Source organism: Rhinoderma darwinii, chromosome 1, assembly GCF_050947455.1.
Source record: "Rhinoderma darwinii isolate aRhiDar2 chromosome 1, aRhiDar2.hap1, whole genome shotgun sequence".
NCBI classification, from domain to species: domain Eukaryota; kingdom Metazoa; phylum Chordata; class Amphibia; order Anura; family Rhinodermatidae; genus Rhinoderma; species Rhinoderma darwinii.
In genome coordinates this window covers 150588148-150613137 of record NC_134687.1, presented here as the reverse complement: position 1 = coordinate 150613137, position 24990 = coordinate 150588148, and the positions used below count along the sequence as shown (strand labels likewise).

Genomic DNA, 24990 nt, shown 5'->3' with positions numbered 1-24990 from the left:
AGCGTAGTCGATGGTGATGGGAACGGAAGCCTCTGGTTTCCGTCGGTGTCCGTTTGTGTCTGCTCAGGGTCCCGTTCTGACGGAAACCTCGGACGGAACGTCCGAACGGGACCCCAACACAGATGTGAACGAAGCCTAATATGACATAACTTAAAACGATTGTCGTAACCAGAATATAAGGGAACCATGAAGTGAAACTGTTATGTCTTGCTTTGATGCAAAATTCCTTAAAGGTGCCCATAAATGTTAAGTGCTGGGTGGCATTTTTACAATGTGGCAGGTGTTTACTTAAAAATATGAAAGTGTTGTTGTTTTTTTAAAATATATTTATTTTATAATTCAGGTTTTATTTGTTGAGAAGTGTAAACATTGTACCAAAACCCGTGGCGGCAAGCAGGTTAAAACTACGTGCCCATTCACACGAACGTGAATAACGTCCGTGTGCTGCGCGTGGAAATCACTCAACGCACACGGACCCATTGATTTCAATGGGGCCGTTCACACATGCAGGAGTTTTCACGCAGCAAGAGTCCGCTTCGTGAAACTCACTGCATGTCCTATATGGGTGCGTTTTCACGCACCTACACGGTCATTGAAGTCAATGGGTTCGTGAAAACTGCGCACCGCACTCGGATGCACATCTGTGTGCGGTGCGTGATTTGCGAATCAATTCAATTGACAATAAAAAAAATGTGCTTTTCGAGTGCGTAAATAACGCATGCCACTCGCAAAGCACACTGATGCATAACGCATCACACACGGACCAGATTCACGCGCGTGAATCTGATACGCTTGTCTGAATGTAGCCTAGGTTTTCAATTCCATGTGATTTTCTTGTATACTTTTGTGCACATTATAATGTTGGTAAAGTAAGCTGGCATAGTCTATTTACTTTACTCTGAAAGGCATGTTTTATCTGGTTATACCATTGCACGTTTTATATTTGCAAAGTTCCCAGCGAGTCACTCACTATATAGCATTGAAAATGTCCGTTGCTCGCTATACCATTTTAAACTACAGCCAAATTTTTTTTTTGTAACTTTAAAACTTATTTCATGTGGTTCCAGGTTGGCCGTGTTCAGCAAGAATTGTACGGGCTGGAAAACCTGCTTCTAAGAAGGTAATGTGGAGTCTGGCTCGAGAAATATTTTTGTTATTTATATACTAAACTGTAATTTAAAACATACAAGCATTTTGTGAACCAAAAATGAAACCGTTGCTCCTAGTAGTTTAAAAGAAGCTCCACCTCTTTAAAAGACTGGCTTAAAGAGGCTCTGTCACCAGATTTTGCAACCCCTATCTGCTATTGCAGCAGATAGGCGCTGCAATGTAGATTACAGTAACGTTTTTATTTTTAAAAAACAAGCATTTTTGGCCAAGTTATGACCATTTTTGTAGTTATGCAAATGAGGCTTGCAAAAGTCCAAGTGGGTGTGTTTAAAAGTAAAAGTCCAAGTGGGTGTGTATTATGTGCGTACATCGGGGCGTTTTTAATACTTTCACTAGCTGGGCGCTCTGATGAGAAGTAACATCCTCTTCTCTTCAGAACGCCCAGCTTGTGACAGTGCAGATCTGTGACGTCACTCACAGGTCCTGCATCGTGACGGCCACATCGGCACCAGAGGCTACAGTTGATTCTGCAGCAGCATCAGCGTTTGCAGGTAAGTCGATCTTACCTGCAAACGCTGATGCTGCTGCAGAATCAACTGTAGCCTCTGCTGCCGATGTGGCCGTCACGATGCAGGACCTGTGAGTGACGTCACAGATCTGCACTGTCACAAGCTGGGCGTTCTGAAGAGAAGAGGATGTTACTTCTCTTCACAGCGCCCAGCTAGTAAAAGTATTAAAAACGCCCCGATGTACGCACCTAATACACGCCCACTTGGACTTTTACTGTTAAACACGCCCACTTGGACTTTTGCAAGCCTCATTTGCATAACTACAAAAATGGTCATAACTTGGCCAAAAATGCTCGTTTTTTAAAAATAAAAACGTTACTGTAATCTACATTGCAGCGCCTATCTGCTGCAATAGCAGATAGGGGTTGCAAAATCTGGTGACAGAGCCTCTTTAAAGAGGCTCTGTCACCAGATCATAAGTGCCCTATCTTCTACATAATGTGATCGACGCTGTAATGTAGATTACAGCAGTGTTTTTTATTTAGAAAAACGATCAATTTTGACGGAGTTATGACATATATTCGCTTTATGGTAATGGATTTCTTAATGGACAACTGGGCGTGTTTTTACTTTTTGACCAAGTGGGCGTTGTGAAGAGAATTCTGCACTTCGTTATTCTGTCTGTGGTAGTTACAGCAGAGGAAGCGTAATCTCGTTGTAACCTGTCATTTACAGCGAGATCTCGCAAGATCACGCTTCCTCTGCTGTAACTACCACAGACAGAGTAACGAAGTGCAGAGATTGTGAATAGACATCCCGTGGAATGTCTATTCACTGTCTAAACCCTTCAGCATTGTTAATGTGTTAGTATAAGACAGCACATCAGGATCTAGCAGGATCCCTATGCGCTGCCTAAATGAATGGAGAGGAGTGCATGACGCTGATTGGTCACTGATTGGTCAGCGTCATACACTCCTCTGTACAACGCCCACTTGGTCTAAAGTAAAAAATACGCCCAGTTGGGCATTAAGCAACTCATTAGCATAAATCTAAAATCGCTAATAAAGTTGTGAAAACAGATCGTTTTATTAAATAAAAAGCACTGCGGTCACCTACATTATAGCGCCGATCTCCTTATATAGGAGATAGGCCACTTATAATGTGGTGACAGAGTCTCTTTAAAGTGTAGCTAAACGTTTGACAAACTTCTGACATGTCAAAGTGACATGTCAGAAGTTTGGATTGGTGGGGGTCCGAGCACTGAGACCCCCACCAATCGCTAGAACGAAGCAGCTGAAGCGCTCGTGTGAGTTCTCAGCCGCTTCGTGTCTGTTCGGCTTTTTCTGGAAATAAATGTATCGGAGTACGCACTTAATAGAAAATCTATGAGCCCGTACTCCGCTACATCGGCTTTCCGGAAAAAGCCGAACAGACACGAAGCAGCTGAGCGCACACGAGAGCTTCAGCTGCTTCATTCTAGCTATTGGTGGGGGTCTCAGTGCTCGGACCCCCACCAATCCAAACTTCTGACATGTCAGAAGTTTGTCAAATGTTTAGCTACACTTTTTATTTTTATCCTCTGGTGCTTTGTACTACTATAGAAGCACCGTTGTCTGCGGTAAATACATATTACTATATTACTTGGGCCAATTTTTCCTCTTTCTTTCTTTCTTCCTTTTTTTTTTTTTTTGAAATTCATGTTGGACAAATATTCATATACACTCGCTACCACAATGAATGTTAACCTATGTTGTATCTTTCCTATAGGCTAGTGACTTCCGTGATATCACAAACTGGCCAACGCCAAGTGAAACTTCTAGCCATGGGGTAAGAATTCAATTATATTCTTCAAAGCTTTTTGCCAACAGCCTTGGTGAGCCTCTTGAGGGTGGGGGTAGTGTTCTGTAACTAATTTACACTTAATACAACTTATCTCAAATATACACCAAACCCTATTCTCAATGTAAAGGCTCACGGATCCACATGGCCATATTAAAGGGAACCTGTCAGCAGTTTTCAATCTTCAAAACTGCTAATATGCAATATGTGGGGCGGCATTGTAAACATTTTTTTTTCGGGAACTTTGAGGCAGATTTTTAATTGCCTGCATTTTTGCCCGCAGTTATTCACGTCTTTTGCCCTCAGCCATTGAATCTAATTTAAAAAAACGGCGCAAAAAGAAAACCACTTTAAACAAGCGCTGTGTTTTCAGCATTCCATAATTTGTATTGGGAGGTCAGAGGCAGAAACTGCACGAAGAAAAAGCATGCTGCTTTCTTTTCTCCACGAGCAGCCAAAAGCTGCCCAGGGGAAAAAAACGCCTCTGAATGGGGGGCGATTTGGGCTGTGTGAGCTAACCCTAAAAAAACAAAAAAACTTCTACACCTAGAGCCTGCTGGGTTTTGGTAAAAATGCCACTGACTCCCAAAACATCAAAAAACAAAATGCTATGGGCAGATTTATGAAGGCTGCTGTTTGAAAATCTGCAGCATGTTCTGATTTACGTGCAGAACATATTTTCTATGCCCGAAAACTGGCGTAGGTAGTTTGGTAAATCCCCCCCATGTGTATATAGCCATTCTCCTCATCCGCTATAGATTTATTGTCTTGTCGCAGCGTTTTTGTGAGAGCGTTCGCATTGATGCGTCTTCATTGCCGTATTTTGTGATGTGTATGAAACTGGCCTAAAGGCGCATTTCCCCCTAACAAACACTGGTGGTATATAGACTGAAACACCTATAATGCCTGGAATGGTCATGCCCCCATGTTTGTGGGTTTGTTTGTTTTTTACTTTCAGTTTTTTACCTTTTAAGTGTCAACACATATGCTCAAACCAGCAAAATATTTTGGCTAAAAAGATGGAGGTGAATAAGGACAAGATTGAGGGGACAGATAAAAGCCAAGAGAATTGTGATGTGGAGGTTCAAACTGCTGCAACGAAGAAAAAAGGTATGCGCCATAATCACAGTAGGAAATCCAGTGAGCTTGTTTTCTTCTTTTTGCTTGTGTAATAGGTTTTCTGGTTAGTTGTTGCTGCCGTTTTACACGTCTTTTATTATGTTTTTGGGATTATTGGTCATACAATTAAGATGTTTCGGCAAGCCGTTAACACCAATGATCCTCAGCCCATCTTCATGCTTATGCATCTCTGGAGCTGGGAGGATTGTGACTCTTAACCTGTATTATCTCTTCTTGTGCTGGTCTAAGATTCCCTATACATAATCCTGTATTAAATGAGATTGTTGGTAAATCCCTTCATAAAGTGTAACTCCTCATGCACACGACCGCATTGGTTTTACAGTCCGCAAAACCACGGGCCTGTTGCGGTCTGTCGGACCACAAAAAAACCTTGTTGTTCAGCCATGTGTTGTCTGGACTCGCGGATCCACAACAATTCACCAGTATTGATGAATCTGCAAATCCAGAGCGTAAAATGACTTGTCCGGTTTTGCGGCCCCCGCAACGAACCATGCAAATCTCAGTGCGGGTGTGTGGGGCCATAGAAAAGAATGGGTCCGCAAAAAATGTGGCTAAATTGCGGCAGCAATAATATGGTCATATGCATGAGGCCTAAGGATTTTTCTGGCTGTTGTGGTAATACACCGCACCGAATTAATCCGGCAAATAGACTTCTTGTGAATACAGACTCTGTCATCTGAGCTCCTGCACTGCTCTCAGGAAAGAAGCAGAGGTAAAAGATCTGATGTAAAGCAAAGTTTTTGTTAGGCCCCATGCACACGAACGTATTTTCATCTATTCGTAAATACGGATCCGTAGTCATCCGTGTTTTATCCGTATATACGCAACGGTATCCACAAATACGGTCCGTAATGTATCCGTATTTGATCCGTAAAAAAAAAAAGTGGGAGTCTGCACATGTCACCAACATGTTCCATAGCAACGATTCTATAAATATGGACGGTTTATGGATGCACATCCGTAGCCGTCCGTATTTACGGAAGCGCCCATAGGCTTCTATGGGAGAGTCCGTGGCGTAATAAAATAAGAATAGGACAGGTTGTATAATTTTTCAGCACCCATCAATAAAAATACTGGAAGGTGTCAGTGGCCAATAGAAATGAACACAACCGTAATTACAGATGAAACATACGGTTGTGTTCATGGGGCCTTCGGTTACGGAATCTTATATTTCATTTTTAACTTCGGGATGTTGTAAATCAAGTGTTGCTTTTCGACTTTCAGATCTTTTACCATTTAGCTCCTAAGCAGTTAAAGATAGTAATCCAACCATAATCGGCGATTGTTAATTATTTCTATGTTTATTGCACTAAAACGATTTGTTCCGACTGGCGGCCCATTAGTAATAACTGATGTAAGATTTGTTTACATTTTTCTTAGTAGCTACTGCAATACACGACCAGCAATGCATATAAACTCCACTTGCAACTCTGGAGAGGAGTTTCCATGAGGAATCAACCCAATCATTGGCAGTATCTCACATTTATATTGCTTTAGTGACCAGCATCCTGAGAAATAACTAAAACCTGGTCGAATAAGGGAAAACCTATACATATGCTTGTCAAAAATCCTTTCTGCTTTATTCTTTCTATAGTTTTCAAACAAAAATGGGTACCACTGAGCTTGGAGGACAAGAAAGCAGAAAACCCGGACAATCTGAGCTCTCAGTTGGAGTCGCAAATTGAACCTGAAACCAGTAAAAAGCCGAAACGAGCACATTACATCCACGGTAAGCAGAGTAGGCCATTCTTGACTATAATGTGTGTACAAGGTGCAGATACGATTCACTTGAGTTACACTGGTCTTTTCTTTTGACATGGTGCATCTGTAGTTTAATTTTGTTCCTGTGATGAAAATAAAAGGGAAGTACTGATCTTATTGAAATGATCTTGATAAAACTTGTGATTCTGCTGGAGGGGACATGTTGCCTTTAATGGCAGTTAGGGTTGATGCCATGCAGCTGCATGTGTCACCTATACACTTCCATGTAAAAAAATAAAATTATAGAATATATAATCTATACACTTATTTTTTTTTTTTTTTTGGGGGGGGGGGTAGGATGGAGATGCCTCTGCATTGAAAAGCTCCATTCAGTAAGAAAAAAAAATGTTGCATACCAACCAAAACATATGCCAACAGACTGCTCTTTTTGAATGCTTTTTGTCAATGGGCGATTATGAATGTGTTCGCTTGCGACAGAGGGAAGGAGAATGGGTTGCTATGACAACTGGAGATCTAAAAATGGCTTTTTGGATTTCCATGTATGAAAGCCTATCAGGCCATGCCAGTAACAGGGCCTTATAGACTACCAGTCGGTGAAATAAATGTTTTAGAAAAATTAAGAAAAGTTTCAAGTAATAAAACACAAAAAAAATCACGTTTAACCCTAATTAAGTCCCTTTTATTAGAAGAAAAACAACCAAACTACTTCATTTGTATTGTCACTTTCGTGACGACCTGAACTATAAAAAAAATCATGTTATTTATGTAAAGGCTGTGAAAAAATTTAAATGGTAGAATTGCTTATTTTTGGTTGCCTTGCTCCATAAATAGGAAAAATAAGTGATCGAAAAGTCACATGTACCTTAAAATAATAATAGTAAAAACTACAGCTTGTTCTGCAAAAAACAAGCCCTAACATCGATTCATCTACAAAAAATATTTAAAACGTTATGGCTCTCCGAATACGGTGAAAACTTACTTTTTGTCTTAAAAAACAAACAAAAAAAAAACTTCTTTATGTAAAAGTACTAAAACAATAAATCTAAATTTGTCATAATCGTATCAACCTGCAGAATAAAGTTAACATTTTGTTTATACAGCACGGTGAACACCATAAAAATAAAAAAACAGGCCAGAAATTGCTAGTGTTTGGTCTCCTCGCCTCCCCAAAAAAAGGTATAAATAGTGGTCAAAAAAAATCACATTTCCACAATATAGTACCAGGTAAAACTACAGCTTGTCCCGCAAAAATAAGCCCTCGAACACACACAACTCCTTCAACGGAAAAATATATGTTATGACTCTCGGAACGCAATGATGCAAAATGATGGCCCAGAATAATTTATATATCGGCCTGATATTTTCACCCAAAACCCCACATCATCATTTGCCTGACCCCACAGTTGGACTTTGTAGATACAGCAAAGGTGATGCCATTTTGGGGCTTTGTGCTGCATATGGGGCTAGTGAAGAAGCCAAAAATTGGACAATACTGGAGCGCACATATTTTGTACAATATCCTGATTTACCGTATAGCCATGTCCCATAATGCCAAAAGTTGGCTGTGCACACCCTACACATGGCATTATATAATGCTTAGGTGCTGTCCCGAAGTACAGGCCAGATAGGAACCTACCTTCAGTTGCAATAAGTGGTCATTAAGGCCCTAATATTTGGGAACCAGGAAGAGGTGGGCCCAAGCACATCTGTCCCAAAAACATATTCTCTGCTGGAAGTGAGGCCACCAGTGTAGTACCAGGGCAACACTTTCCCAGTGTAGTTCCCCAAACTGCAAACAAGGGAAAGCCCCAAAATTGGTGCTTTGCGTGTTACAAAAGGGGATAAAAATGAATACCATTAATCAGCGTGACATCTTTCCCCCGAAAAACTGTGCATAAAGGATTGCTTCAAAGCGTACCACACATCCATGGATTATTAATTTTATAATTTATTTACACCGCTTACATATGCCCCACATTATAAAATGAAATACCAGAAAAACACCAAACACAACCACTACGAATCTGTACTCTAAAAGCTAAATGGCGGTCCTTCCGAGCCTGGCAATTTATGACCACATAACCCGCTAAACTATTTATAGTGTGTAGGTCGCCAACTGGGCACATCATATTTTGCACTAAAATAGCATATCTATGGAAAAATTGAATTTTTCACTGTACCAGAAATTCATGATCAATGGATCTGGCAACACCTATGGGGTAAAAATTCTCACTACCACTCTAGATAAATTCTTTGAGGGGTGTAGTTTGTAAAATGTGGTCACTTCTTGGGTATTTCCACTGTACTGGTACCTCAGGGCAATGCAACATGGTGTCCAAAAACCATGAACACTTATATTACAAAAACCAAAGTGCACTCCTTGCTTTTGAGACCTGCCATGTGTCCAAATGGCAGTTTACAACAACATTTTGGGTATTGCCTGACTCGGAAGAAATTGCCTAACATATTTCAGGGTGTTTTTTCTTCTATACTCCTTGTGAGAATGAAACATTTCAAGTTTTCCATTTTTACAGCCCAATTATAATTTGCTGGACACCAGTGGGGTCAAAATGCTCGGTACATCCCTAGATAAATACCCTTAAGCATGTAATGTACAATTTTATTTTTTTTTTTAGGGTTTTCACTGTACTGCCACTTGCAACATGGAGTCGGAAAACCATTCCTGCAAAATCTGCGCTCTAAAAGCCAAATGGCACTACATCCCTTCTGAGCCGCTACATATTGCAGAAAACATTTATTTATATATATTTTTTCCACAGCCCAATTCTAATAAATTCTACGATACACCTGTGTGATCAAAATGCTCACTAAACACTTCGATAAATTCCTTGAGGGGTATATTTTCTAAAATGGGTTCCTTTTCGATGCACCTCAAGACCTCTTCAAACATGAAATGGTGCCTGGAAAACAACCTAATAAAAGGGAGGCTCTAAAATCCAAAAGATGCGCCTTCATTTCTGAGGCCTGTATTTGAGTCCGGGATCACACTATGGTCACATATGGGATATTTCTGAAAACTACAGTCTGGGTAATGAATATTGAGTTGTGTTTCTCTGTGAACACCTGCTGTGTTACAGAAATGGATTAATGGTATGTTCCCACGGGCAGATTGCTGGCGTATTTCAGAGCGTAAAACGCTTCGTAATGCAACTAGAAATGCACTCGCAATATGCCTAGAAACCGCTTCCATTCAATTCAATTGGAAATAGACCGTGTAGTTACGACGCAGTGTGTTTTTACACCCCTGAATTCAAATAGACCACGTAAAAAAACGCCTCGTAAAAACAAGTGGCATTTCACTCCTTGAGGTGTTTTTGAAACTGATTTTCTATTCCTACTACAAGAAACACTTCAAAAATATGCTTCAAAATCCGCTTGCAAACACCAAAAACCTTTGAAAATCTGCTCCAAAAACGCCTCGATTCAGAGGTTATTTTCTCTTGACATTAGCCTTGTATTTTTCTGCCTCAAACATATGCTATGAGGACATACCATTAAATTAAATATCTGCAAAAATTCTGTAAATTTAACCTCCACAATGCTTTAATTCCTGGAAAACACTTAGGGTACAAACACACAGTGTATTCTGGGCGGATACGCTGCGTCATTGTGGTGGGCTTCTCCGGCGGAATGCAGTGCCGGAAAATGTTAAAAAGAAAACGTCCATACTTACCCCCTCCCACTTCTCTGTGCGCAGTGCGGCCTCCTGGGATATAGTTGCAGGCATGTCACCGCTGCAGCCTGTGATTGGCTGCAGCGGTCACATGGAATGAAACGTCATCCCACTAGGCCGGACTGGAGAAGAAGCGGGGAAATCTGGGTAAGTCTAACTTTCTTTTTTTTTTCTTGAGATTTTTGCGGTGGAATGTCACAACACACACCACTTTATGAATTCAATGGGAAAATCCGCAACAGAAGAGCTGCAATTCCGCAGCATTAATTGACAAGCTGCGGTTTAAGAAACTGCACGACAGGTCAATTTTGTGCGATTTTTATTTTTTGGCAGCATTTTTTATTTTTTTTTAAATCTCACCCACATTGCTGCTATTGTAATACGCTGCGGATTTTCCGCAATTAATCCGTTGCGGAAAGTCCGCAGTGTTTACGCTGTGTGTGTTCGTACCCTTAAAGGGTTAACAAACTTCCTAAATGCTATTTTGAACACGTTATAGGGTGCAGTTTTTGAAATGGGGTAATTAATGAGGGGTTTCTAATTTATAGGCCCCTCAAAACCACTTCACAACAAAACTGGCAACTTTAAAGTTTTGCGTTTTGTTGAAAACTTGAAAAACTACTAGTAAACTTATGCCTTAAATTCCTAAAAAAAGAATAAACAACAAAAAATAATGCCTAAATAAAGATATATGGTAAACCTAATTTATTTACTAATTTGTGTGGCATCATTATCCATTTTAGAAGCAGAGGATTTCAAACTTGGTAAAATGCTAAAAGGTTGTAGTTTTGTTAAGGCCCTTTTACATGGGCCAATTATCAGGCAAATGAGCGTTCACAGAATGCTCATTCCTGATCACTGTCCTGTGTAAACACTCGTTCATCAGCTGGCTGTATAGTTTATGCTGCCAAAAATAATAATGTTGTCGGCAGCAAATCTCTCTGTGTAAACAGGGAAACGTGCTGCCAATGTAACAGAAATGTATGAGGACGAGCGCTCATCCCTATGTGTAGCTCCTTGTGAAAGGCGCAAACTAGCACCCATCAACGAACGGTCTCGTTGATCGGTGCTCGTTTACACTGATCCACAGTGATCGCATTACAGTGTAATAAAATATCCTTTCTTTTAGCTTTAAATGTAATCTATTTATACAGGTTGGCAACAAGATAGAAAAAATGACCAGGATGAAGTCTTGAGCACAAAAAGCGAATCCAACAGTATAAGAGAACGCTTTAGAGGCCGATCCAGAGGACGGGGAAGGGGTAATGCTCACTGTATGACTTTCTGCTTAAATTCATGTGGTTTCAAATCGGTTTTAATACATTGTTACATTCATTGATATGATACATGACATCAGGCTCAAAGCTTAACCCCTTCCCGACATCCGCCGTATATATACGGCGCTGTCGTGCAGGGCTTCCCAAAAAGCGCAGTACTATTACGTTGCGGTGATACTGCGGGCTCAGGAGCTGATCCCGCACTGTCACCGCCGGGTGACAGCTGTATGTTACCGCTGGCACCCTGAGGTATCGGCCAGGACCGGAGCTTGCATCCGATCTGGCCAATTAACCTTTCAGATGCTGCGTTCAATAGAGATCGCAGCATTTGAGGAGTTTTTAGCCACCGACACCCCAGCAACGTGATCGCTAGGTTGTCGGTGGCTGCAAAGGCGATCTGAGGCCTAATACCTTCTGGTCTGCCAGCAATCGAAGCCTCCTATGCCCCGCGGCGGTGTCTAAAAGGCTTCCGGTACCATCGGCAACATGGCGCCGGCTCAGCCTCCGGCTCAGAAGCTTAGCCGGCGTCATCAGCAGTGGGTGTCCGCTGTATGTTACAGCGGACATCCTGATTTATCGGCAGGAACCGGAGCTAACCCCTTCGATGCAGCGATCCAATGCGATTGCTGCATCAAAGTGGTTTGTAGCAAATCGGCGGCCTGCCATGTGATGGCATGGCTGGCGCCTGCTACTATGACAACAGGAGGCCTAACAACGGCCTCCTGTCTGCCATTACGGAGACCGGTTAGGCCTCGGCCAGAGTCGGAGCCTGATTGTGAATAACTGACAGTTCTAATACATTGCCCTACATAGGTAGTGCAATGTATTAGAACATCAAACAAACTGTTGGAACCTAGTGGGACTAAAGAAAAGTAAAATAACATAAAACACGATCGCCATTTTTCAAGTCCTTTATTATTGAAAAAATAATAATAAAACCTTACATATTTGATATCGCCACGTCCGTAACGACCTGAACTATAAAAATATTATGTTATTTGTCCCTCGCAGTGAACGCCGTAAAAAACAACCTAAAAAATACTGCAAAAATTGCTTTTTTTTGGGGTCACTTTGTCTTCCAAAAATTGAAAAGTGATCAAAAAGTCGCATGTATCCAAAAATGGTACCTATAAAAACTATAGCTCGTCTTGCAAAAAACAAGCCCTCCTACAGCTCCATTGACGAAAAAAATTAAAAAGTTATGGCTCTTAAAACATGGCAACAAAAAAAATACATTCTCTTTACAAAAGTAATTTTATTGTGCAAAAAGTTGTAAAACATAAAAAAGTGCTATAAATTTGGTATCGCCGAAATTGTACTGACCCGCAGAATGAAGGTAACATGTAATTTATAACGCATGGCTAACGCTGTATAAAAACGAAAAAACGACGGCAGAATTGCTGTTTTTTTGATTACCTTGCCTCCCAAAAAAAAAGAATAACAAGTGATCAAAAAGTCGCATGTACCCCAAAATGGTACCAATAATGACCGCTTGTCCCGCAAAAAACAGCCCTCATACCACTATGTCTGTGAAATAATAAAATTAGTTAAGGCTCAAATATGTCAGGAAAGAAAAATATGCAGTTGAGCTGGCCCGAGGAACATTTCTTCTGTTTCAAGTGGCGATTTATGAAGGCCCTAAAATTAGGGAACAAGGAAGGGTAGGACCCAAACATATCTGCTGGAAGCGAGGGTGCTCGTATTATACTAAGACAACACTTCCCAGCAAAATTCATCAGACTGGAAAGGTGCGGAGTGTGGACCAGAAGTGGGATAAGTAAGGACATTTATCAGTGCGACACCGGCCTGTGCAGAAAGGACCGATCACAGCATAACAACAAATATTTATGGATTATTTTATGGTTTACTCCATTATTATACCACCGGACTATGTCCCTAATATACTCTGCCCAGCTCACATTTGCGCCCAAATTATAAACTGAAATACCAGTAAAACTCAAAACAAAACTACTACCAAGCAAAATCCACGCTCCAAAAGCCAAATTGCGCTCCCTCCCCTCTGAACCCTACAGCGTGCCCAAACAGCAGTTTACTTCCACATATATGGCATCGCCATACCTGGGAGAACCCTTTTAACAATTTTTGGGGTGTGTGTCTCCAGTGGCTTAAGCTGGGCACGAAATATTTCCCACTAAAATGTCACATCTAGGGAAAAATGTTAATTTTTATTTTGCACCATCCGCGGCGCAACCATTTATGGAAAAGACCTGTGGGGTGAAAATGCTCACTACACCCCTTAATAAATGCCTTGAGGGGTGTAGTTTCCAAAATGGGGTCACTTCTCAGCGGTTTATTTTATTATTTCACATCAGAGCCTCTGCAATTGTGAACCAAGATGTGTAAGTTGCCAAATTAGGCCTCAATTTCGCATGGTACTCTCACTCTTGAGCCCTGTCGATAGTCCAAGCAAAAGAATAGGGCCGCATGTAGGGTGTGTCTTGTTATGGTGGCACAAGCTGGGCACCACATATTGGCATATCTATGGAAAAAATACCATTTTCACTCTGCAAAATCGAGTGCACACTAATTTCTGCAAAACACCTGCGGGGTTAAAATGCTCGCAATACCCCTAGGTGAATACCTTGAGGGGTGTAGTTTCCAGAATGGGGTCACTTGTGGGGGGTTTCCACTGCTTTAGTCCCACAGGGGCTTTGCAAATGCGACATAGCGCCCAGAAACCAATCCAGTAAAATCTGCACTCCAAATGGCGCTCCTTCCCTCCTGAGCCCTGCTGTGTGCCCAAACAGCAGTTTATGACCACATATCAGGTATTGCCGTACTCAGGAGAAATTGCTTTAAAAACGTTGTGGTTCTTTTTTTCCTTTATTTATTGAGAAAATGAAAAATTTGGAGCTGAAGATACGTCTTATTGAAGAAAAAGGATTTTTTAGATGAATTCCTCAAGGGGTGTAGTTTCCAAAAGGGGGTTACTTGTGGGAGGTTTCCACTCTCTTGTCCCTTCGGGGGCTTTGCAAATGTGACATGGCCTCTGCAAACCATTCCTGCTAAATTTGAGCTCCAAAAGCCAAATGGAGCTCTTTCTCTTCTTAGCCCCGCTGTGGGTCCAAACAGCCATTTAGGGCTACATGTGGGGTGTTGTTTTAATCTGGAGAAATTGCTTTACAAATTTGGTGGTGCTTTTTCTCCTTTAGTCCTTGTGGAAATTAGAAAAAATTACCTAAACCTACAATTCCAATAATTTCTGCAATAAACCTGTGCGGTCAAAATGCTCACTATACCCCTAGATAATTTCCTTGAGGGGTCTAGTTTCCCAAATGGGGTCACTTTTGGGGGATTTTCACAGTTTTGGCACCGCAAGAGCCCTTCAAACCTGACATGGTGCCTAAAATATTTTCTAATAAAAAGGAGGCCCCAAAATCCACTAGGAGCTCCTTTGCTTCTGAGGCCGGTGCTTCAGTCTATTACCGCACTAGGGCCACATGTGGGATATTTCTAAAAACTGCAGACTCTGGGCAATAAATATTGAGTTGCATTTCTCTGGTAAAACCTTCTGTGTTACAAAAAAAATGGATTAAAAATTAATTTATGTAAAATAAAAAGGAAATTTGTAAATTTCACCTCTACTTTGCTTTAATTCTTGTGGAACCTCTAAAGTTTTTAAAATGAGGTGACTTATTCAGGTTTTCTAATATATAAAGCCCTCAATGCCATTTCACAACTGAACTGCCCCCATTTCCTGAAAATGTGAGAAACTGCCGCTAAAGTTCTAAGCCTTGTAACGTCCTAGAAAAATAAAGCGATATCACAAAGCGATGCCAATCTAAAGTAGATAAATGGGGGATGTTAGCAACAATTTTATGTGGTGTAATTGCCTGTCTTACAAGCAGATACATTTAAATTTAGAAAAATGCACATTTTTGCAATTTTTCACTAAATTTTGGTGTTTTTCACAATGAAATACTGAATGTATCGAGCAAATTTTTCCAGTAACAAAGTCCCATGTGTCACGAGAAAACAATCTCAGAATTGCTTGGATAGGTTAAAGCATTCCGAAGTTATTACCACATAAAGTGAAACATGTCAGATTTTGAAAAATGAGGCTCTGTCAGGAATGTCAAACGTGGCCAAAGAGGGAAGGGGTTAAGCATGAACTCAAATGAAAAAGTCCACAGCAATAATATTATTATTTATTATTATTTTAATTACATTTTTTATTTCATTTTTATTATATTTGTAAAATATTTTTTTGTTTTTGCAAGGTCGCTATAGCTTACGCAACTTCAACAAAGGTACTGAGCACTTTCAACCCAAGCTTTGTGAAAATATTACCAGTATGATTTATTGTTATGATGATGGATCTGGGGTGCAGGTATATCAAGTGGATCAAAAGTTGCTGAAGGAGTATCTTAAACGTCAGATGTAAGTAAAGTTTAGTATAAAAAAAAGCAATTAATTACCATAAATTAATGAACGCATTCATTTTATTTCACTATTGTGTTTTGTTTTTTTAGAGAGTACTACTTCAGCTTGGAAAATCTGGAAAAAGACTTTTTTCTCAGAAGGAAGATGGATCCACAGGGGTTTTTGCCGCTTTCTCTGATTGCGGGTTTCCATCGTGTGCAGTCTTTGACTACAGATATCCGTCTTATTTGTGAGGTATTTTGTACTTGCCACTATTGTACACAGAGTCTCTATTTTGATCAATGTTTGGTGTATTTCTGTAATATGCATTTTATACTGTTTAGTTAGATTTTTATTTGTGTTCCGGTGTGCGCCCCTTCTCTGGCACACAGATTACATTTCTTCGTAAAAGTTAAAGGAAAACTGGTTGACCCTTTATAGAGGGTTTCTGGTTTAAAAAAAATATACGCTATTAGGGTATTCTGCGATAATAGAGTGGTGTCCCTAATTTAGGACCTCCATCATTAAGCCAGATTGCCGCGCCAAAGAGTGTTTCTTCCAAGTTGGAGACAGACCAATGATTTCAATAATCACCATGTAAAGCTTTATTTCCCCTGCGGTGGTGCTCCAGGGATATCAAACACTTGTAGCCAGGATTGCCTGCAGATTAAATCTGATCTTGTAATCCGTTACAGGTCAGGAAGGGGTGGGAGGTTGTAACAAAGCTGGATTGTGCAAAGCGGACAAAGCCATATTCATTCATATTTACTTATGTAAAGTATGCCCTTCTTCTTTCCAATGGGAAACTTATGTTTTTGACCAAAAATATATTGCTCCCACATGCACCAAAAATAGGACTGTTGGAATGTAGCCTTAGTGAAACCAGCGAGATCTCAAGTATTTAAATCTCCCTGGGAAATTTAGGTAAATATTTTTCTTACATGAGAAAGCAACTAATAAAGATGCCTTTTACATGGCTACTGTGTAGGTCCTGTAAACCGCGTATTCAGAAGCTCTTTTTGCTTTTGGAGCAGAACTGTTTACATAATGTGTATCAGATAGAAAGTTATAAAGATTTTACTAAGGTAGAGCAATAATGCATGAATTTAAAGGGGTTCTCCGCTTTGGACAATGCATTCTTGTTAGAAGGTTCCCTTGACTATAAACCGTTCACAAAGTGTCCCACTGCTGGTACCTTCAGTGATTAGCTATAATATGAGGAAAGCCAATCAGAAACAAAGCGGCACAGCACTCACCTGAGTGACGTGTCAAAAGTTTTATGAAAATATACTTTCATGTCTTTTACTGGCAGATTTGTAAGGAAACTTGACTAACCTCCATTTGTTTCAGGCCTTAAAGAACAGTACAGAAGTAGAGATAGTAGACCAGAAAATAAGAAGAAAATTAGATCCCAAAAAATGGCCGATTCCAGCTGCTTCATCTCGAGAACTTAAGCAAACTGATTTTTCTAGATTCCTTAACTGTCCTGAATTTATACCTGGGAAGCTGCAGGTGTATCAGACTGGTATGCATTTTTTTATATTTAGTTATAATTATGTTTAATTCTGAATATAAAAATTATTATTATAGAACAGAGGTCACTAACTGATTTTTCTCATTATTGTTGTTTACTCAAAAATACAGATTGCTCTATGAATTTGATGTTGCTCAGTCATTCTATTCCTGTTAATATTATAGGTATTCCTGTTAGTTTTCCCTAGTGTATACTTAATTTCTCACTGATTTTAAACCTATAGGGATATAAAGTTACTTCAGATAATCATGTGAGCGTATGTGTTTAATTCATAAATTGTATCTGCATATTTAAATTGATGATGCAGATGTGACAATATTTACTACTAGTGCTCTCGCACTTACATTGACACGATCAATTACAGTAAATTGGTAGACTATAGTGATATATGCTCAATATATGTCTCTTGTTACTCTAGTCTAAATTTGATTTTTTATATTATATAGATGTTATGTTATTTTTGTATTAGTTTTTATTTTTTATAAAGATTTTATTATTTTTACTCCAGACTAGAGTTTTTATCTCTATAGGCAATTATACAAGCGGGGATAGTTGCCCCATTCCTATGCTCAGATTACGTTGCTAGTGCAGTCAGGGATGTTTCTCCCTGTTTATTACTCTTGAACTGCTTGTGCAGCTCGACAGTGCTGGATCGCTGCACCACGTAAAGGTCAGCAAGATCAGTGTTTGCGAGAGCACGGTTAATAATGTGGCTACCAGCCCTGGGCTGACATTTGGTGGCTGAAACAATATATGAGCTCCAATTAGGGCTATCATCTGGTAGCTACATTATTAACCGTGCTCTAGCAAACACTGATCTTGCTGACCTTTACGTGGTGCAGCGATCCAGCACTGTCGAGCTGCACAAGCAGTTCAAGAGTAATAAACAGGGAGAAACATCCCTGACTGCACTAGCAACGTAATCTGAGCATAGGAATGGGGCAACTATCCCCGCTTGTATAATTGCCTATAGAGATAAAAACTCTAGTCTGGAGTAAAAATAATAAAATCTTTATAAAAAATAAAAACTAATACAAAAATAACATAACATCTATATATATAAAAATCAAATTTAGACTAGAGTAACAAGAGGCATATATTGAGAATATATCACCTTTAGTCTACCAATTTACTGTAATTGATAGTGTCAATGTAAGTGCGAGAGCACTAGTAGTAAATATTGTCACATCTGCATCGTCAATTTAAATATGCAGATACAATTTATGAATTAAACACATACGCTCACATGATTATCTGAAGTAACTTTATATCCCTATAGGTTTAAAGAGGCTCTGTCACCAAATTATAAGTGCACTATCTCCTACATAAGGAGATCGGCGCTATAATGTAGGTGACAGCAGTGCTTTTTATTTAAAAAAACGATCTGTTTTCACCACTTTATTAGCGATTTTAGATTTATGCTAATGAGTCGCTTAATGCCCAAGTGGGCGTGTTTTTACTTTAGACCAAGTGGGCGTTGTACAGAGGAGTGTATGACGCTGACCAATCAGCGTCATGCACTCCTCTCCATTCATTTACTCAGTGAATGGGGATCCTTTTAGATTGCTATCTGTTGTCTTATACTAACACATTAACAATACTGAAGTGTTTAGACAGTGAATAGACCTTCCACGGGATGTCTATTCACAATTTCTGCACTTCGTTACTGTTTCTATGGTAGTTACAGCAGAGAAAGCGTAATCTCGCGAGATTACGCTGTAGATGAAAGGTTACAACGAGATTACGCTTCCTCTGCTGTAACTACCATAGAAACAGTAATGAAGTGCAGAGATTGTGAATAGACATCCCGTGGAATGTCTATTCACGGTCTAAACACTTCAGTATCGTTAATGTGTTAGTATAAGACAGCACATAGCAATCTAAAAGGATCCCTATGCGCTGACTAAATGAATGGAGAGGAGTGCATGACGCTGATTGGTCAGCGTCATACACTCTTCTTTACAACGCCCACTTGGTCTAAAGTAAAAACACGCCCACTTGGGCATTAAGCAACTCATTAGCATAAATCTAATATCTCTAATAAAGTGGTGAAAACAGATCGTTTTTTTAAAATAAAAAGCATTACTGTCACCTACATTACAGCGCCCATCTCCTTATATAGGAGATAGGGCACTTATAATGTGTTGACAGAGTCTCTTTAAAATCAGTGAGAAATTCAGTCATTCTATTCAAAGTAATTGCTCCATAGCAGTCTACAAAAGTATAAATTATATGACATATTACGTGACGGCAAAAAGTTAATGGAGAAGACCGGAATAGTGCAGAATATTAAAAAAAAAAAGTAGATTAGAAAATTAATTTTTTTGCTAATATTGGGGGACACAGCTTCTTGGGCATAGACTTTTGCCACTAGAAGGCTGCCGCTAGGAGGCTGACACTAGGTTGCAAAAGTCTTGGCTCTGTCCAGGCAGGCCATACCCTTCCCTCAGACACTGCCTAGGTCCATTTTAGCTTGGTGTCCGTAGGCGACAGACATGACATGATAACAAGGTCTGCTGCTATTTTTTATTTATTTATTTTTCCTCCTTCGCTGCGTGTGGGTCGTCAGCCTGGTCACCAGTTTAGTCGACTCCCTGTGGGTGCCAGGAAACCAGGCACTAACTCTCCCTCATCGCCGGTCACCTACCTTGTCTGCACCTGCAGATGGAGTGCCAGTAACTCCACTACAATGTGATGTTATTGAGGAGGTCACATTAAGTCCATCCGAAGACTACGAAGAGTCTACCTCCTATTGGAGACTCTTTGAGGACTTAATGGGAGTATGACATCCTATCTAAGGGGGCTTGTTTACTATGGCAGTTCAGTCCCTATCTAGGGGACATACCTTGGGGACACATGCTGCAGATCCGCATATGGAGCCATTCTGTTTCCTTCTAGCAGCAAGTCCAGTCCCCTGATTGCTTCAACTCTAGGCTGCAATTCAGAAGACGGCCGCTCTCGCCATACCTCCTGGTGTGTGTGTGATCCCAGTGGGCCTATCAGCTGGCCGGCACCACTTCTTTGGAAGCCTGGAGGGTGTGGTCTTTGAGGAGGCTGGCTTAGAAGCCGTATGTCTGTTTCCAAAGCACAGGCTTCTGAAGGGGCAGTCCTTCCTTTTTCCCTAACGTTGCTTCAGACAGATTCCGTTTTCCTGGCACCACTTCACAGCATCTCTGCTTAACGGGTCTTTTCTCAGCTCTCACTCCAAATTCCTTATTTCCAGGGTTTTCTTTGGCCTCTTTAGTCCCGTAAGTTCTTCTGCAAGTGTTAAACAGTTGGTAGGCCAGCGTTAGGGGTGAATATCTAGGGGTCACTTTTTTTTTTTTTTTTTATAGGCTCAGCTTTCCCAGGTGCTTATTTTTCCCACTAGCACTGTGCATGTCTGTTAGTTGTCTGTTTTTGTTTTCTTTTACGTTTTTGACATATTTTTTTATCTTGGGAGAATTCCATTAGGCAGCCGGAAAGGGGGCATGGCCACGTAGTATTCTGAGGAAGAGCAATAATAAGTTTATATGCGGTGAGCATACCTCATTCTGACCAAAAGTGTCTGCAATCCAGGCAACCCTCTGAATTGGTGAAGTCCTTCGCTCAGGTTTTAGGGAAAATTTACAGACTATCCCAAATCATGGCTGAGTCTTTAGAGCGTCTGCTTCCCAGATAGCGGCCAAACTTAATGCCCCTCCTTCCCCTCCTTGGACAATATTGTCTACCACTCGTGGCAGATCCCTTAAGAGGTGCAGTAGTACCAGGGACTAGTTCCGCACCTCATCAGGTACCCTCCAAAGTCCTCTAGTAGGATCATCCATGGAGAAGCGGATTACAATCAGGATGAATTTCTTTCCTCCAGTATATCCTCTGATTCGGATTCAGAATCCGAACAAGGCCCACAAATAACAGCTGCCAAAGAGTCGCTGATATGTGCTGTTAGTGACATTGTTCATGTAACGTATGACCACATCACACTAGAGGCTCTGCTTCCCAAACCATAGTGAGTTTGAGGAAATTTTATTTATAGATTGGAAACGTCCTGACAAGCGACTGGCTGTTTCAAAATGCATTTATAATCCTTCTCAGGAGGACTTGATCTCAAAATGGTCTGTTTTTCTTCTGCGGATCTGCCTATCTCACGGCTGTCAAAGAGCACCACTGTCATGCTGTCAGATGCAGCATCACTCAGTGACCCTCTTCACGAAGTTGGATTCTCAAACCAAGTCTGCATTTATGGCCGCAGGTTCTGCTTTGCACTCAGCATTTGCGTACGCTTGGGTGAGTAAAGCCTTCTCAATTTGGGGAAAACCGATGCACCTCAGTTTTCTGGAAGTAATGCCGTGGCAGGACATGGCTGAACTTGCTTTTCAGGTGATCCATGCTTAAAGTTCTTATTTGAGGCGTCCATTGAGTCAACCCGCTTCAATTCATCAGCTAATTTAATTGCCATATGAGACACTCTCTGGCTGAAATCTTGGGTTAAACTATCAGGCTTCCAAAATAGCCCTGGTTGGCCTTTCATTTTTGGTGGCAGACTTTTTGGGAAACGTCTTGACAAAATTATTTCTGAGGTTACTGGCGGTAAGAGTTCTCTTCTGCCTAAGAACAGCCAATGCGGACCACAGCCGTCTCTCTGTTCTCAGAGGTTTCGGTACCTTCCGAACGCTTCCTACCAGAGGTCGTTCTCTATACAGAGACCAGACAAGAGGACTGACCGCGCCAGTGACCCCAGATACCCATTTTTCAAGCCTAGACCTGCCTGGCGACAGCACCCCAGGGCCCAGAAGAACTTTTCTGCCGAGCCGTTTTCAACTTGAAGGTGTCTCCCCACTCGTGTCAGCTGTCTGAGTGGGGGAACAACTTCTTTCCTTTGAGGAAACCTGGCTCGCTCATGTGGACGACGCCTGGGTTTAGGAGGTGATGTCGACCGGATACAAATTAGAGTTATCGATCCATCCGCCAGGTCGTATTTTTCTGTTGACTTTGCCTCACACACCGGATCTTGCTTCTGCTTTTTCCCAGACTGTTCGTTCCCTACTTTTACAGAAAGTCAGAACGATTTCAGGGGTTCTACTCGAATCTGTTCATAGTCCCCAAAAGAGACAGATCAGTCCATCCAATTCACTATTTGAAGACGTTGTAATGCTTCGTTCATGTTCGATGGAATCACTGAGGTCTGTGGTCGCTTCGCTGGAACAGAGAGCATACTTTCATATACCTATTGCAAGGACCCACAAGCACTTCCTTCGGTTGTAGTTTCTTAACATTTCCAGTTTTCCACCCTCCCCTTCGAACTTGCCAAGGGTCTGCAACAAGGTCTTGACGTCTCTCATAGCACTTGTGTGCGCCAGGGGAGTCGCTGTAATACCTTACCCCTACAATCTCATGGTGAAGGCCCCCTCCAGACAGGACAATATTTCTAGTTTCGGTATCGCTCTGGATACATTAAAAAGATTTGTGTGGATTATCAACGAGGAGAAATCCTTCATGGTCCCAACTAAGAGCATGGAGTTTGCTCTCATGGGATACCTCGTCGGATGCCAGCCTATTTGGGTGGGCTTCAGTTTTTGGCCTCCACACAGTCAAGGGCACTTGGTCACAAGAGAAGACGGGAGACCTCCTTCAGATCAACCTTCTGGAACTGAGGGCAATCTTTAGTCCTCTCCCATTGGGCTCTTCTGAAGGGTTGCACCGTTAGAATCCAGACCGACAATGCCAAGTCAGCTGCAAATTTTAACTACCAAGGCAGCACTAGAAGTCGGGCAGCTTTCCCAAGGTTCACTATTCCACCCGACCTTACTTTAGAGGAGTTTAATGGAGTGGCTGTTTAAAGCGGAGATTCTGAATGCCCAGGGCCTCTCTGAACCAATCATCCAAACGATGTTGAAGGCCAGGAAATCTCAATTGGCCAAGGTGTACCACCGTACAAGGAAGGCTTATTTCCGCTGGTGTGAACGACGCACTTTCCATTCTTTGGTATATTCCAAGCCTAGGATTCTGTCCTTCCCGCAATCTGGCTTTGAACAAGGACTTGGCTTTCTTCCCTTCAAGGTCAGGTCTCTGCTCTGTCCTACCTTTTTCAGTGAACTTTGGCTTTTCATTCTCCGGTAAAGACTTTCTTGCAAGGTGTAGCTCATGTGGTGCCTCCCCTGAGACATCTCACTAAGCTTTGGGATCTTAATTTGGTCCTGGGGGGCCATTCAGGTGGCTTCCTTCAAACCCTTGAGGGACATTTTGCTTCATATTCTTTCATGAAATGTTTTTCCTGGTGGCCATGTCCATTAGACAGAATTCAGAACTGGCTGCCCTGTCGTCCAAGTCCCTCCTTTTTTTAGTCATCCGTGTGGATAAAGTGGTATTTGGCCCTGTCTTTTCTCCTGAAGGTGGTCTGTGCCTTCCGTATTAATGAAGAAATTGTACTCTACATTCTGTCCCTCCCCATCTCACCTGAGGGAGCGGACTTTGCACTGTCTTGACGTGGTATGAGCAGTCCGCATCTATCTGGTGGTGACAGGGTTGTTTTTGCGCTCCGATTCATGTTTTGTTCTCCTGAACAGGCCACGCAAGGGATGGTCAGCGTCCAAGGCCACCATCATTGCACACAGTTTTTGGTCTGTGATTTTGGAATCTATCGGCCAAAGGGTAAAGTTCCTCCCCTTCTGGTCACTGCTAGTTTTACAATGTCTGTTGGTGCCTCCTGCGACGTCGGGCATCAGGCTTCAATTGCTCAGGTCTGCAAAGCTGCTACTTAGGCTTCGCTTCACATTTTTACCAAATTTTATCAGATTAATTCTTTGACCTCCTCTGATGCCAGTCTAAGTCGCAAGGTGCTTCAGGCATCTGTGCTGTAGAGGGGTCACATGGCTATATTTTTTCCTTTTTAGATTTCTTCCGACCCTCTGTCACTGCTTTAGGACGTCCTACTGTGTTGTGTACCCCAATGATATTACCGAATAATAATTCATTGGGGGACACAGGTCCCGCCCACTTTTGTTTGTTCCAGGACTTGTTCCAGCTGTTTGTTGTTTTTTTTTCTTCTGCGACCATGGACTGGTTGTGTTTTGTTTTTTTTCTGTACAAACGTATAACTTATTATAGTCCGTGTCTGCAGGAAGAATATGGCCTGCCTGGGCTAAGCCAAGGCTTTTCCTACCTAGTAGCAAGGTCCTATACCCATGGTGTCTCCCAATGAATTCAACAAAAAAAAATTTAGTGCAAAAATCCAATTTCACATTTTATGTCCGAAATGTTTTTTGTTTTTTTCTGTTTTTTCTTAATAAGCCATAAAACTTTTGTTAAGTAACTACATATATCGTTGCTTCAAAAAACAAACCAATGTCTTTCAAGTTCATGTGTGCATAAATTTTTCTCATTGTTTTAATAAATTCAATTTCTAATTCCTATAAGGATCTGCTCCTAGTTCTCCAAGGAAGGGAATTCCTTTATTTCAGAATGCAGGGAATGAGCAAAGCAGTTTGCAGACTATGTCAAAAGGCTTGTCTACAAGTTTACCAGAGCTTGATTCTGAGCCATGGATTGAGGTGAAGAGAAGACATAGAGCATCTCCAGTAAAACCAAAGGTATGTCATAAAAACTTTAAGGTTAAAGATGGGCTTACAATTTTTATTGACACTTTTTCTCCCTCCTCTTATATGCAATCTGTTAACGTAAAATTGCAATTAAAAAAAAATTTGTATCCCTTTTATTGTATATTTTATAACATATTTTTTAAGGAGTAATTTAACCGATAAAGGACTAGACTGTTTTACAGCTAAATGACCAGAGAAGATTTCA

The 24990-nt window shown here is 41.1% G+C and overlaps 1 protein-coding gene across 2 annotated transcripts in view; it reads left to right on the top strand.

The window, feature by feature from the left end:
- The window catches only part of LARP1B (La ribonucleoprotein 1B), a 102364-nt gene that overhangs the window by 26340 nt on the left and 51034 nt on the right, over positions 1-24990 (top strand). Inside the window, exons 3-11 of one of the 2 annotated variants that reach the window (XM_075860456.1) lie at positions 1068-1120; positions 3387-3446; positions 4433-4568; positions 6193-6327; positions 11169-11276; positions 15533-15692; positions 15785-15929; positions 17025-17199; positions 24604-24776. In XM_075860456.1, coding sequence (XP_075716571.1) covers positions 1068-1120; positions 3387-3446; positions 4433-4568; positions 6193-6327; positions 11169-11276; positions 15533-15692; positions 15785-15929; positions 17025-17199; positions 24604-24776 — 1145 coding nt within the window. Of the gene's footprint in view, positions 1-1067; positions 1121-3386; positions 3447-4416; positions 4569-6192; positions 6328-11168; positions 11277-15532; positions 15693-15784; positions 15930-17024; positions 17200-24603; positions 24777-24990 lie in introns of both variants that reach the window. The other variant, XM_075860457.1, reaches the window with a different exon arrangement.